Source organism: Panthera pardus, unplaced genomic scaffold (genome assembly GCF_024362965.1).
Source record: "Panthera pardus isolate Hobbes unplaced genomic scaffold, ASM2436296v1 HiC_scaffold_12, whole genome shotgun sequence".
Taxonomy (NCBI): Eukaryota; Metazoa; Chordata; class Mammalia; order Carnivora; family Felidae; genus Panthera; species Panthera pardus.
Window position 1 is genome coordinate 6,877,504 of NW_026526677.1, and position 12,259 is coordinate 6,889,762.

A 12,259-nucleotide genomic window follows, 5' to 3' on the forward strand; every position below is an offset into this window, starting at 1 on the left:
CGTAACCAGAGCCGGGAGCCGTCCCACCTTTCCCGGGCCGAGCCGGAGGCGGGGGAGGGGAGGGGGCAGTTCAGGGAAGGAGTCGCCCGAGTGCCCCCGCGTTCCTCGGGGAGACCGTGCCCGGGACGGCGCGCGCCGGTTTCCAACTCCGCGGGGCCGTCGCCGCCCTCCCTCGAACGGAGGCCCTCGCGGCCAGGTGCACCGGGCGGCGGGGACAGCGGCAGGTAAGCGTCTCCCAGATCGACTGGCGTCCCCCGCGGCCGCTCGGGAAGTCTTAAAGTGCGAGCCGGACGGACGGGTTCACGCTTTATTGGCTCGCGGCGGTGTGTGTTGGTGGCTGGGGCGGGGTGGGGGTGGGGGGGTTGATCTGAGCTAATTAGCTTGGAGTATCCCGGGGAGCGACGGCGCATGCGTTGGGAAATAACGGTGACAACCACCTATTTGTTACCTGTCGAACCGGTTTCCATTCCGCTGCGGGTGAGGTGGCCTCGCGGCCTGGGCGGGGTGGCCGGGCGGGGGCGGAGGGGGGGGGGGGCGGCGCAGGGCACCCGGCACCCGGCTGCCCCGCCGGCCGCGCCGCCGCCCTCCAGGGACCTCCCAGCCGGGAATGCTAGCGTTCGCAGACGGAAGCTTCGGAGTTTCGGAGGGAGCAGAGGAGGGGAGGGGGCAACGTTATTTGCACCGGCGCTCGCACGCTCCGCGGGTGATGAAATGAAACTCGCCCAACGGGGCCCGGGCCCGGCCCCGGCGCGTCCCGGCGCCTGGGGAGGCGCGAAGCCGTCGGGCGGGAACGCGCGGCCCCGCCCACACTTGTTGAACCGGGCCTGGGCCCAGGCGGCCCGGTTCCCGAAGGCCTGGCTGAGCAATTCGTGCTTCAGCCTAGAGGTATTCGCCGGGCTCCGGCTCCGTGCGGGAAGGCACGCGAGGCGTGAGTAGCGTGGGGAGGACGCGGCCGCGGTGCAAAGCGGGGAGTGCCCTCCGAGAGAGCAGATCGGCTCATCACTGCCCAGAGCCCGCTTTCTGGCCAGGGAAGTGCCGAAGGCTTCGTGGAGGAAAGGGCGTTTAAACCGGTCTGAGTCCACCGAGATCCCGAAGGACCCCAGCGCCTTAGTCACTGGGGCTTACACACCTGCAGACACCCTCATCCTGGTCCCAACTGGCCAGATTTCAGTGCAGCCAGGCCGAGGCCCAGGCCCTCTGGAATCAGACCCAATCTACTTTGCCTGGTTGCAGCCACTGTAGGCAGGGAGCTCCTGTCTGCTTCCCCCCCCCCCCCCCCCCATAGCCCACCCTGGGCCGAGGTTCAGCCTGGGACACACACCCTCCCCCTCACCCCCCAACCATTCATCATGCTCTGCCCAGTCCCCAGGCTTAGCTGGAGGGAGGCCCACCCTCAGAGCCCTTGTTGGCTTGTTGCCTTCGGTGTTACTGTGGCGCTTTGGCCCCGGGCCATGGCTGGGCTTCTCTTATCACTAAGGTCAGGAATGGGACCCCTTCCTCTTTTTAGCTCTCCTCCTACCCCCCTATAAAATAAACATTTCAGAATCTCTACCACACATACACCTTTCTCACGTATTAAATGTTTGCTGGAACAGGTTAAGAGGAAACGAGTCTGATAAATGAATTCACTCTATTCAAAAGCCAGAAGTCCAAGAGGAGCAGACCGCTGATGTCCGACTTCCGGGCAGGCCCTGTGCATTGCCCCGCCCCCACTCCCAGGACTTTCTGGGAGCACCCCCGAGGTGCGTGGGGAGAGTGTGGACTTCAGGAGCAGCTAGGCCCCCTCCCTCCCTCCCTGGTGGGGCCTGTGAGTTTGGCCAAGGGGCTTTCCTCTCCCCGCCTGTTTCCTAATGTCTATCACCTGAGAATCCTGTCACCTGCCTCCTGGGGTCACTGGCCTCTGGCAGGCGGTACTGTTAGCGCCTTCGCCCTCCTCTCCCAGGGCTCTGCCTTCTTGCAGCCCAAACGTACTTTGATAGTCCTCCCCTCTTACCTGCACCCTTGGGTTCAAGTGACATGACTTGAGTGCCGGCCGCGGACTTAAGCGTTTGAATAAATCCTGGAGAAACATCATTGACCAACCCTGCCTAGGAGGTAAATTCAGCTAATGAATTCAACAAACACTTACTGAGCATTTCGGTTGGTGCCAGACCCTTACAGGGGCTCGTCACCCAGTAGGTGCTTCGTGGAAACTATGACGAAGTCTTCACCGATGACCCTGGACAAGAGAAGCATAGTCTTTCTCATGGAAGGGGGGGCAGTGAGGAACAACTCAGATGTCTCCACTTGTGAAAAGAATGTCACACAGTGTTTGGAATGAGGCCCCGGGAGGGAGGGATATTCATCCATGGTTTCCGCTGCCCTATCTACAACTGTTGCCGGCACATAGTGGATTATCAATAAATATTTGTTGAATGAACGAATATCTGGTTTTCTTGACTCACGGGACCCATTCAGCCTTTCGCGTTCCAACTCTTGGTAGAGGCATGGATACAGAGCAAATTTATCATAAGGAAAGCGATGGGGCAGGTTCAGTGATAAAAGGCTGTCAGGGAGAGAGAGAGAGTGGTGGGGACCATGGAGAATGTGCCTATCAGAAGGGTGTAGTAGCAATCATGTCATTTGAGCAGAGAAACCCGGTGTGGCCCCATCTGTCCATTTTGGGAAAAGAAGCCCCCACCCCCACCCCAAATATCCAGATTTGTATGTGAAATATACCAATTTTTAAAAGCTGGCTCGATTTTTTTAAAACCATGGAACGAGTCAAACACAATACCTCTGTAGGGCAGATGGGAGCCATAGACTGCTGGCATGTCGCCTGTGGTTTGTGAGCAGCCCTGGAACCAGACGGCGTGTGTGAACTTGGACGAACACCAGGCTAACCTGCGAGCTCCATGAGGGCAGGCACCTTCTGCTCTGTTCACACGGCATCCGTTCGATATTATTCGTTCAGTCCTTAAGCCAGTCAACAGACACTTCTCGAACACCCACCATTGGCTGGGCACTGGTGATTCTATGACGCGAGGCAGACAGAATACTAAGGAAACTTTTAGCACGGTGCACGGCTTCGGTGATGGGATACTGACGGGCCGGGGGTGCTGAGATCTAACCAGGAGCTGTGCAGAGCAGGGAAGAGCCTGACAGTTGGTGCAAAGACCCCAGAGCGGGAGTGGAGTGAGCCTAGTGTGCGTGAGATGCACAGAAAGACCAGGCAGCGATATTATCAAGGGGATGGGAGGGTGTGGGAGCCGAGGTTGAAGAGGCAGGTGAGCCGTGTCATGTGAGGCTCAGAGTGGTGGGAAAGCCTTGGGGTCGGCTAAGGGGAACGGAGTATGTGTGTCCGGGGGAGGGTGATGAGGGTGGCCGTGGGGAGACCAGTAAGGAGGCTACTGCAGTTGTCCAAGCAGGAGGTGGCCTGGGCCATCTGCTAATGGAGCCGTGAGCTCTGATTCTAGGCATTCTGAGTGGACATCTCTCGTTGGGGTGGCGGACAGGGGTGTAAAGAAAGCCAGAGCCCCAGCAGGCAAGCAAGGACCGTGCTCCCCCAAAAAGTAGTGGCCGGCTCCCGCCTTTGGTGCCCTGAGAAGCCCAGGGAGGGCCGAGGCAGAGTTGGATGGAGAAGGCTTGGAACAACCCCTTCCTGTTCTCAGGGAAAGCTTAGCAGGGGAGCCGGGACGGGGTGCAGGGAGGGGGCAGGGCTGGGAAGCACAGAGGCTGAAGGTAGAGGGCTTCTGGGAGATGAGATGTGCTGGGAGGAGAAGCAGGAAAGGGCCGGGAGTCGGGCTGCCCCAGACTTTTAGCCTCCGGGGACTCAAGCCAAGCCGCCTAACCTGGCAGGGCCTCAGTTTCCACATCTGTAAAGTGGGGCTCCTGGTTCCAGCTCTGTTCCTCCGAGCGGTCAAGAGACGCTGTTGATTTGTTTTTGAGCAGCCTCTAAGAATGGACCCAGCCTTAGAGCAGGCCGATGGGGCCCTGGCCACCAAGGCCTCTGCTCAAAAGGTGGCCCTTCCGGCCCCATCTAGCAATGGCCTCGGGGAGGCCGCAAAGCCCTCGACAAAGTGGAAGTGCTGTGAGGACACCAACTCCCCCATGTCTGCTGAGGTCCTGCCCGTGGGCCTGCAGCCCTCCCACGGTCATCGTGGGCAAAAGGCTCAGCAGGTGGGGCTGGCGGGGGGGACAGTAGGCAGAGGAGGAGGCTTCCTGGGCCATCTGGAACCTCTGGAGCAGTGCAGGGAGAAGCCAAAGCTTCCTGCTGGAGGAGACCAGGCAGCCAGGTGAGGCTCACCACTGTGGCCACCAGGCTTCACTCCGTCCTTACTGCCCATCGTGAAGACTGGGACTGTCAGCTCCCAAGTCCTCAGCACCCAAGCCCAGAGTCATCTGCCCCCCGCCTTTCCTCACCCTACACATCCACCCACGGGCAAGTCCCCTCCGCTCCCAGATCGTCCCGCATCTGCCCACGCCTCCGTCTCCACAGCTACCACCCTGGTCCAAAGCCCTGTCACATTTCACCCGGCCACGGGACAGCTCCCGCCCCCAGCTAGCTGTCTCCCCTCGGCTCAAGCCCTCCCGTGGCTCCCGTGGCAGCTGGAAGAACGTCTTGGAGGCCGGTGCATCTTGATCGCATGCTGACCTCCTGACACACACGTCTCCCTTCCCGTGGGCTCTGTGTGCCCGCGTGGCCCGCCACCCACCCAGCCTGCTGAGGCCTGGTCCCGCTGAGGCCCCTCCTCCGCTGCGCCTTCCACCCGGAAGCCTTTTCCCCACCTGATGACTGGTTACCTCTTGTCATTCAGGTTTCGGCCAAGTGTCCCCACTTCTGAGAGGCCCCTCTGGCCACCCTAGCTAAATCCTTGTGGCCCAGTCATCTCTGGTCCATTACCCTGTTCTGTTTCCCTGGAGGCATCTTTTAATCCGTGAAATTTTGGTTTGTCAGGTTTGTCCGTGACCCTCCCCCGCCTGGCCCCTACAATGTAAGTTCTGTACACGAGGGACCTCTTTCTTTTAACACTATTTTGCTAGCTTTATTTAGATATAATTTAGGGGTGCCTGGGTGGCTCAGTCAGTTAAGCATCTGACTTCAGCTCAGGTCATAATCTTGCAGTTCGTGGGTTCGAGCCCCGCGTCGGGCTCTGGGCTGACAGCTCGGAGCCCGGAGCCTGCTTCGGATTCTGTGTCTCCCTCTCTCTCTGCCCTTCCCCCGCTCGCACTCGGTCTCTATCTCAAAAATAAGCATTAAAAAACTTGTTTTAAGGGGCATCTGGGTGGCTCAGTCGGTTGGGTGTCCAACTTTGGCTCAGGTCATGATTTCGCAGTTTGTGGGTTCGAGCCCCGTGTCAGGCTCTGTGCTGACAGCTCGGAGCCTGGAGCCTGCTTCGGATCCTGTGTCTCCCCGTCTCTCTGCAGTGTGCCCCTTCTATGTTCATGCTCTGTCTCTCAATAATAAGTTAAACGTTAAACAAATTTTTTAATGGTTTTAAGATAGAATTCATATACCATAAGTTCCCCCTTTTAAATTCATATACCATACTTCAGGGGGTTTGGTGTCTTCACAGAGTTGTGCAGCCATCACCAGTCTTCCAGAACATTCTCATCACCCCAAAGGAAACCCCGTACACATTAGCAGTCCTTCCCCTTCCTCCCTTCCACTAGCCCTTGGCATCTATTACTCTGCTTTCTCTCTATGGATTTGCCTATTGATGTGTTCTTTTTTTTTTTTTTTAACATTTATTCATTTTTGACAGTGAGAGAGACAGAGCATGAGCAGGGGAGGGGCAAAGAGAGAGGGAGACACAGAATCAGAAGCAGGCTCCAGGCTCCGAGCTGCCAGCCCAGAGCCCAACCTGGGGCTCGAACTCACGGACTGAGAGATCATGACCTGAGCCGAAGTCGGACGCTTGGACGCTCAACTGACTGAGCCACCCAGGCACCCCTGATGTGTTCTTTTTAAAGCATCCCTGTATACCCAGCGTTGGGAATATGGGTCGGTCATGTCCCCATTTTACAGATGAGAAAACTGAGGCTCAGGACCCCTCGGAAAACTGACTTTCCCTTTCTAAGCCTTGTGTCTAGTGTCTTCCCCAGAGCTGGGCTACGCCTCTGGGGAGGATGGAAACTCAGCAGGAAGAGAAGGAGTGAGGTGTGAACATCGAGTAGGGAGTTCTGAGCAGGGAACCTGGCTGCGGCCCACACCTCTTGGCTGGGAGGCCACTTTCCAGGGCAGGCCTGCAGACTGCAGATTCAGGGAACGTTTGTGCTCTCAGTGCTGGTGGGCCGAGCTTAACTCTCTGGCTGGCCTGTGCCACAGGGGAACAGGGCAGGGACATCTGCACCAGCAGGTAAGGAGAAGGCCCATCCCGGGACCTGGACACCCGAGAGGGCTGAGGGCAGCTGGTTGTGGAAGGAGGCCGAGTCAGGGGCATGGAGGGGCTGTCTGCTGAGGTCCAGGCTCCACCTCTTAGGAGCTCTGTGACTTTGGGCTGGTGACTGTACTTCTCTGGGCCTTCCTTTCCTCATCTGTGAACGGCACCCACCCCCAGGTAGCCCAGGGCTGCTGTGAGCTTGGGAGTCCATGTGGATGTGGCCACCACAACATCGGGAACCACACATGGGTTCCCTCCCTCCAGACCCCTGGCCCCAAAGGAGCCAAGGCTCAGAAAGGCTGGCGACTGTCCGAGGCTGAATGAGGGCCAAAGTCAGTGGTGGATTTCCTGACCCTTTGAAGCCTGTCTCCTTAACTGTAAAAGAGGCTTAATAATCACTCCTCCCTCCCTGTGAGGGGTGAGGGCTAGGGGTATGTAGTTATCAGCACCCTCTGGGCCTCAGACAGGGAAACCAGACAGGCTCCTTGTTACCCCCAAGCTGACTTCCCTCTCAGGGCTGCTCTCATCTTGGCCTCTTTCATCTTAGGTTTAATTAGCCAGGCTGCCCCACCCCACAGTCTCTTGGGCGGGAGTCATCACTCCCATTTTATAGATGGGGAAACTGAGGCACCTAGAGGGAAGTGGTTTGGGGCTGCCGCCTGTGAGTCAACTGTGGAGCCAGGGCCCAGAGGAGTTGGGACCGGGCTTTCCAGCTGGACCTGTCCCTGGGGGTGGCTCCCTGTCTCCATCCCCCTGGCATCCCTGGCACCGTGGGCACCCAGACAGCCTCTTTTCCAGCTCTCTCTACCCAACCACTCCCTATCACCTCCCATCTGGAGGGCAGCAAGATGGGGTAGGGAGGGGCCTGCGAAGACTGGAGAAAGGAGAGAAACTAGTTGGCAGCGCTAAGGTGGGGGCTCAGGTCTGTTTCATCTTCAAAGCCGGCTAATTAGAGCCAAAGGCGTTACCGTAGCTGGTGGGGCCTGAACGTCCGAAGTTCTGGGCCCTGGAAGCCAGCAGTCAGCGGGGCATCTGCAGTGTGGGTCAGGGGCCCAGGAGATGCTGCTTGATGAGCCCCAGGCGAGCCCCTTCAGTGCCGCCAAACAGCTCTGATCCAGCCCCTTGAAAATGAAGAGTGCTGAGTTCGTGCACTGCTTGCCCCCAGGTCTTCAGTGGCGAGGTCTCGGTTTCTGAGTCCGTGCTAGACATGCCGTGAGCCCGGTGACCCGCCAGGCCCTGCCACTCTGCACGTCTGCATCCCGTTGTTTTCCGGCTTCATGGAAGCTTATGGCCTTGCCCTGCCAGCTTTACGCTGGCTCGGCTGCTGCCGCAACCCTTGCCGACTGTGGTGTGGCCTAAGGCAAAGGTCAGCGGCTTCCGCCCGCCGTGACCCCGGCGCCGGCTCCGCGCCCCCAAGCCGAGCGGGTGGGGGACCCGGCCGGCGTCGGAGAAGCGAAGCCAAGCCCTGAGGCGCCCGACCGACCGGTTCAGCCGGGACTGTGAGGAGCACTTCCTGCGGGCGCCCTGGGACCGCACCTTGCACCCCCCCCCCTCCCCCCCCCAGCGGGCACCCTGGGAGTCCAAAGACCCGCACCCCACGCCCCCCGCAGGGTGTGGTGCGCCGAGACGCCGGCGGGGGGCGCGCCGGTTGCCATCCTCGCCGGCCCGGTGGGCGCCGTCCACCCGAAGGCCCTGGGATCGCCGCCCGCGCGCGGACCGGACCCCGGCATCCGGGAGCCCGGGCCCACCCAATTCCACCGCCTCTGCCCGGGCCTGCGGCGGTTTCGGGGAAGGGGGGCCTGCGCGCAGCGGGACAGTTACTCAGCCCCAGCGAAACCGGCGAGTCGGCACCTGCTGGCTGGGCGGGAGGGGAAGGCGGTGGCCCCGTTACGGCCCCGCCTACGCCGCCCACGCGCCGCGCGCCCCGCCCCGCCCCGCCGCGCGCCGCCGCCCGGAAGGAGCCGGCCGGCCCCAGTGCCCGCGGCGGCTGAGTCAGCTACGGTGAGAGCTGCCGGCCCGTTACCGCGGGCGCCGGGGGCCGGGGCGGCGCTGTGCTTTCGGTGCCGGCCGCGGGCGGGCGGCCTAATGAGCTCTCGGCACGCACCCCGCGCCGGCGGCCCTGCCCCGCGGGGACCCTCGGCTCCCCGCCCCGGCGTCACCCCCGAAACTTCTCGGTTTCATCCCGGGATCCAGGCGCGGGGTCTCCGCTGGCGTCTGCGCGTGGCAGAGGGCAGCTGGGATTTGCGAGGCGGCCCCGGGGTGGCCGTGCCCCTTTGGGGTGCAAGCAGGTGCCCGAGCGCCCTCTGGCGGCCGCGAGCCTGATCCTCCCTAGCTTCTTTGCAGGGGACCTGCGTGCCGCCGGACCATGGGACCCCTGAGCCGGGAAACCTGGGCGCAGCGCCTGGGCGCCTTCCGGGCCAGCCCGTCCGCCTTCATGGCAGGTCCCGAGGGTGAGGACCTGGGTCGTGACCTGCTGAGCGAACTGAGAAGTGAGAAGCTGAGCGAACAGACCAAGGTAGGCCCTGCGTGCGCTCCCTGCGCTGACCCATCTGGTCACTTCAGCCCACCGCGCCCTGAACCTCATTTTCGTGATTCCCACCCAAATCCCCCATCTCCAGGTTTCTTTGCTGGCCCTGAGCCTGGAGTATCCAGCCCAGCTGTGGCCGGACGCCACTGCAGCCGAGGCAGCCGCCACCTCCCTGTTGGACACCCTGGTCCTTCTACCCCCACGGCCCTCGGCCCTGCGGCGGCCCCTGCTGCTGGCGGCCACCACAGCCCTGGTGGCAGGAGATGCGCTGGGCCCCACTTCGGAAGCCTCCCGCCGGCTCCTGCCCCTTCTTCTCGGCTTGGCCTCCGGCCGCGATCTGGGGCGAGGCTTTGGCCCCGCCTCGGAGCAGCGCCCCCTGCAGGCCACGGCGTGTGAGTGCCTGCGGGAGCTGGAGAGCTGCAAGCCCGGGCTGCTGGGGGGCTGCCTGGGGCTGCTGCGGGGTCTGCTGGGGCAGGAAGGCCCGGTTCAGCCGCTCAGCCTGCTGCTGGCGCTCGCTCTGCGCAACACCTTGGTGATACGGGCCAGGGCCAGGGCCAGGGCCGGCCTGCAGGGCCTGCTCATGGCTGGGGATACTCCGTCTGGGGGTGATCCCTGGAACTGGGCGCTAGCCGAGGAGGGGGATGCCCGCCTTCAACCGCAGGCACCCAGCTGGCCAGCAGCGGAGGAGGAGTGTGGCCTTGCAGTGCTGGAACCCACTCCTGAGGAGGCCCGGGAGCTGCGGGCTGCTGTGGCCCAGCTTCTGGACACTTCCTACCTGCTCACTCCTGTGGCTCAGGCCCAGCTTCTGTGGCTGCTGGGCTGGGCCTTGCGGGGTCTCCGGGGACAGACGCCAGTGCTCTTCAAGCCGCAGTTGGTGCGGCTGCTGGGCACGGCGCAGCTCACGCTGCTGCACGCGGTTCTGGCGCTTAAGGCAGCCTTTGGGGAAGCCCTGTTCACGGCCCAGGATGAGGCCTTGCTGCTCCGCCGGCTCACCGTGGCCGCCCAGCACCCGGCGCTGCCCCTGCCTGCCCACCTCTTTCACCTGCACTGCCTTCTGAGCTTCCCCGAGAACTGGCCCCTGGGCCCCACAGGTGAGGAGGCCGCGCCGCTGCTGCTGGGCCCCCGGCTATGCCGCGGCCTCCTGCCCAGTCTCCTGCACGACCCGATGGCCCTCCTGGCCCGCCTGCATCTGCTGTGCCTGCTCTGCGTGGAAGATGAAGAAAAGGAAGAGAAAGGCCAGGACCGGAGCCCCCGGCATTACCTGGAGGAGCTGCTGGCTGGCTTGCGGCAGAGGGCAGCCCTGGACGGGGGCCCCCGGGCCTCGGCCACCCTCTGCTTCCAGGCCTCCTACCTGGTTGTTCAGTGCCTAGCCACGCAGCCTACGGTGCTGACACCCTTGACCCACGGACTGGCCCGGCTGTACCGAGCCCGGCCGGTGCTGGCTCCGCATTTTGTGGACCTCTTGGATCGCGTGGGCCCGGAGCTGGGGGAGCCCCTGAGAGTGGCGTTGCGGCAGGAGGTGGTGTCCAGGCCGGGCAGGGATGAGGCCCTTCGTCGGCACCTGCAGATCCTGGCCAGAGTGGCGGACGGGAATGCTCAGAGTGCCACCCTCGGCTTCCTGGGAGCCGCAGCTGCGCACTGCACGGACTGGGGCCTCCAGCAGGCCCTGCTCCGGGTCTGCCGGGCCTTGCTGCGGGCGGGTGTTGGGGGCGGCCCGGCCGACTTGCTGCAGGCGCTGGCCAGGCAGTGGGAGGACCCCGACGGGCGGGACCATGCCCGCCTCTACTACATCCTCCTGGCCCACCTTGCGGGGCCCAAGCTGGCGGTGGCCCTGGGCCCCTCGCCTGCTGCACCCGCGTCGGCCTCCTCCCTGGTGGCCGAGAACCAGGGCTTTGCTGCGGTGCTGGTGGTGCAGGAGGCCCCGGCCCCGATCCGGCTGAGCGTGGGGCCCCGCAGGGCGGCGGGCCCGGGCCCGGTGCTGCAGCTCCACGTGGAGGTGCTGGAGCCGGCGTACTCGCTGGAGCTGCGCTTCCGCGTGGAAGGACAAGTGTACGCGCCCTTGGGGGCCGTCCACGTGCCCTGCCTGTGCCCCGGCCGCCCTTGCCGTCCTCTGCTCCTGCCTCTGCAGCCCCGACGCCCGGCCCCCACGAGGCTGGACGTGCGTGCCCTCTACACCACGCCCACCGGCCTCACGTGCCATGCCCGCCTGCCGCCGCTGCCCGTGAACTTCGCTGACCTTTTTCTGCCTTTCCCCCAGGCCCCCGAGGGGGACAAGCTGGGCTTCTTCGAGGAGCTCTGGGACTCCTGCCTGCCAAAGGGCGCCGAGAGTCGCCTCTGGTGCCCTCTTGGGCCACGGGGGCTGGAGGCCTTGGTGTCCCGCCACCTGGAGCCCTTCGTGGTGGTGGCCCAGCCCCCCACCAGCTACCACGTAGCCATCCGTCTGCCCCCGGACTCGAGGCTGCTGCTGCGGCTGGAGGCGGCCCGGGAGGACGGGGTGCCCGTGGCCCTGCGGACCGATGACTGGGCTGTGCTGCCCCTGGCTGGGGACTACCTCCGTGGGTTGTCAGCTGCTGTCTGAGCCTGGAGGCCAGGCCGGGTGGGAGCGGGACGAGGGAGGTGGCCCTCACAGGGTCTTGTCCAAGAAGGGCACTGAGGGCCAGGACCCAGTCCTGTGGGTCCTTTCTTTAAAATAACCTACATTTCACCAGTGACTTTACTGGTTTGTTTTCTTTTGAACCCCACTTGGGGGCACGCACACTGGGGCGGGGGCGAGAGGCTCCGGGAAAACCTCCAGACTAGGAACCCCCACCCCTACTGCAGGGGCCCAACGTATCTTTCTGCCCCGGTATGCTGGGCTTCTCCAGAATCCCTGCCCAGCAAGTGGGAGAAAAAGTGTCCTTGTCGTCTCTACTTCCCAGAGTGGGGCCAGCGGTGGCCCGGAGCCTTGCGGCAATTTAGAAACGAGGGAGCTGGATTTAGGCCTCCTCACCTGGGACTGGTCCTTTCCAATTCCAGAGCTTTGCCGGGTGCCCGCCCCGGGGAGCTCCGGCTAGCTAGCGCAACGGACCGGACCGGAGGCCAGTCGCAGAGAGGGCTTAGCAGCTCCTTCCCGGGAGGGGGGCTCCCCGTGCTGTGTCGATTGGAGCCAGCTCTAGGAAGGGCCTGTCAGTATATTTGGGGAGCTAAGACAGAAAGGCCCCATAACGCGGGCTAAAACTAAGCCGACTCTCCTTCACTGCAACCCGACCTGTGGACCTAAGAATCTTCTAGCTAAGAAAAACTAGTCCCTTTGTTCTTTCTCCAAATGTGCAAGACAACTTTGAGTTCAAGTGTATTGGCGCCGACCCTGCTGCCGGGCACCAAGCTGGTA

The 12,259-nt window shown here is 62.9% G+C and overlaps 1 protein-coding gene and 1 long non-coding RNA gene across 3 annotated transcripts; both read left to right on the forward strand.

Annotated features, from left to right (window-relative positions):
* Positions 1 to 109: 109 nt before the first annotated feature.
* On the forward strand, positions 110 to 2,419 carry LOC109246755 (uncharacterized). Of its 2 annotated transcripts, none has more exons than XR_002071451.2 (3): positions 110 to 224; positions 1,642 to 1,742; positions 2,151 to 2,419. It is a non-coding gene; the product is annotated as an uncharacterized LOC109246755 (long non-coding RNA). The 2 variants fall into 2 exon arrangements; XR_002071452.2 differs by having other exon boundaries at positions 121 to 224; positions 1,596 to 1,742.
* Positions 2,420 to 8,727: 6,308 nt separating this feature from the next.
* On the forward strand, positions 8,728 to 11,605 carry AP5B1 (adaptor related protein complex 5 subunit beta 1). The gene is made up of 2 exons (XM_019415003.2): positions 8,728 to 8,877; positions 8,981 to 11,605. The coding sequence occupies exons 1-2, from the start codon at positions 8,728 to 8,730 to the stop codon at positions 11,465 to 11,467; spliced, it is 2,637 nt and encodes an 878-aa protein (XP_019270548.2). The 3' UTR covers positions 11,468 to 11,605.
* Positions 11,606 to 12,259: the final 654 nt, after the last annotated feature.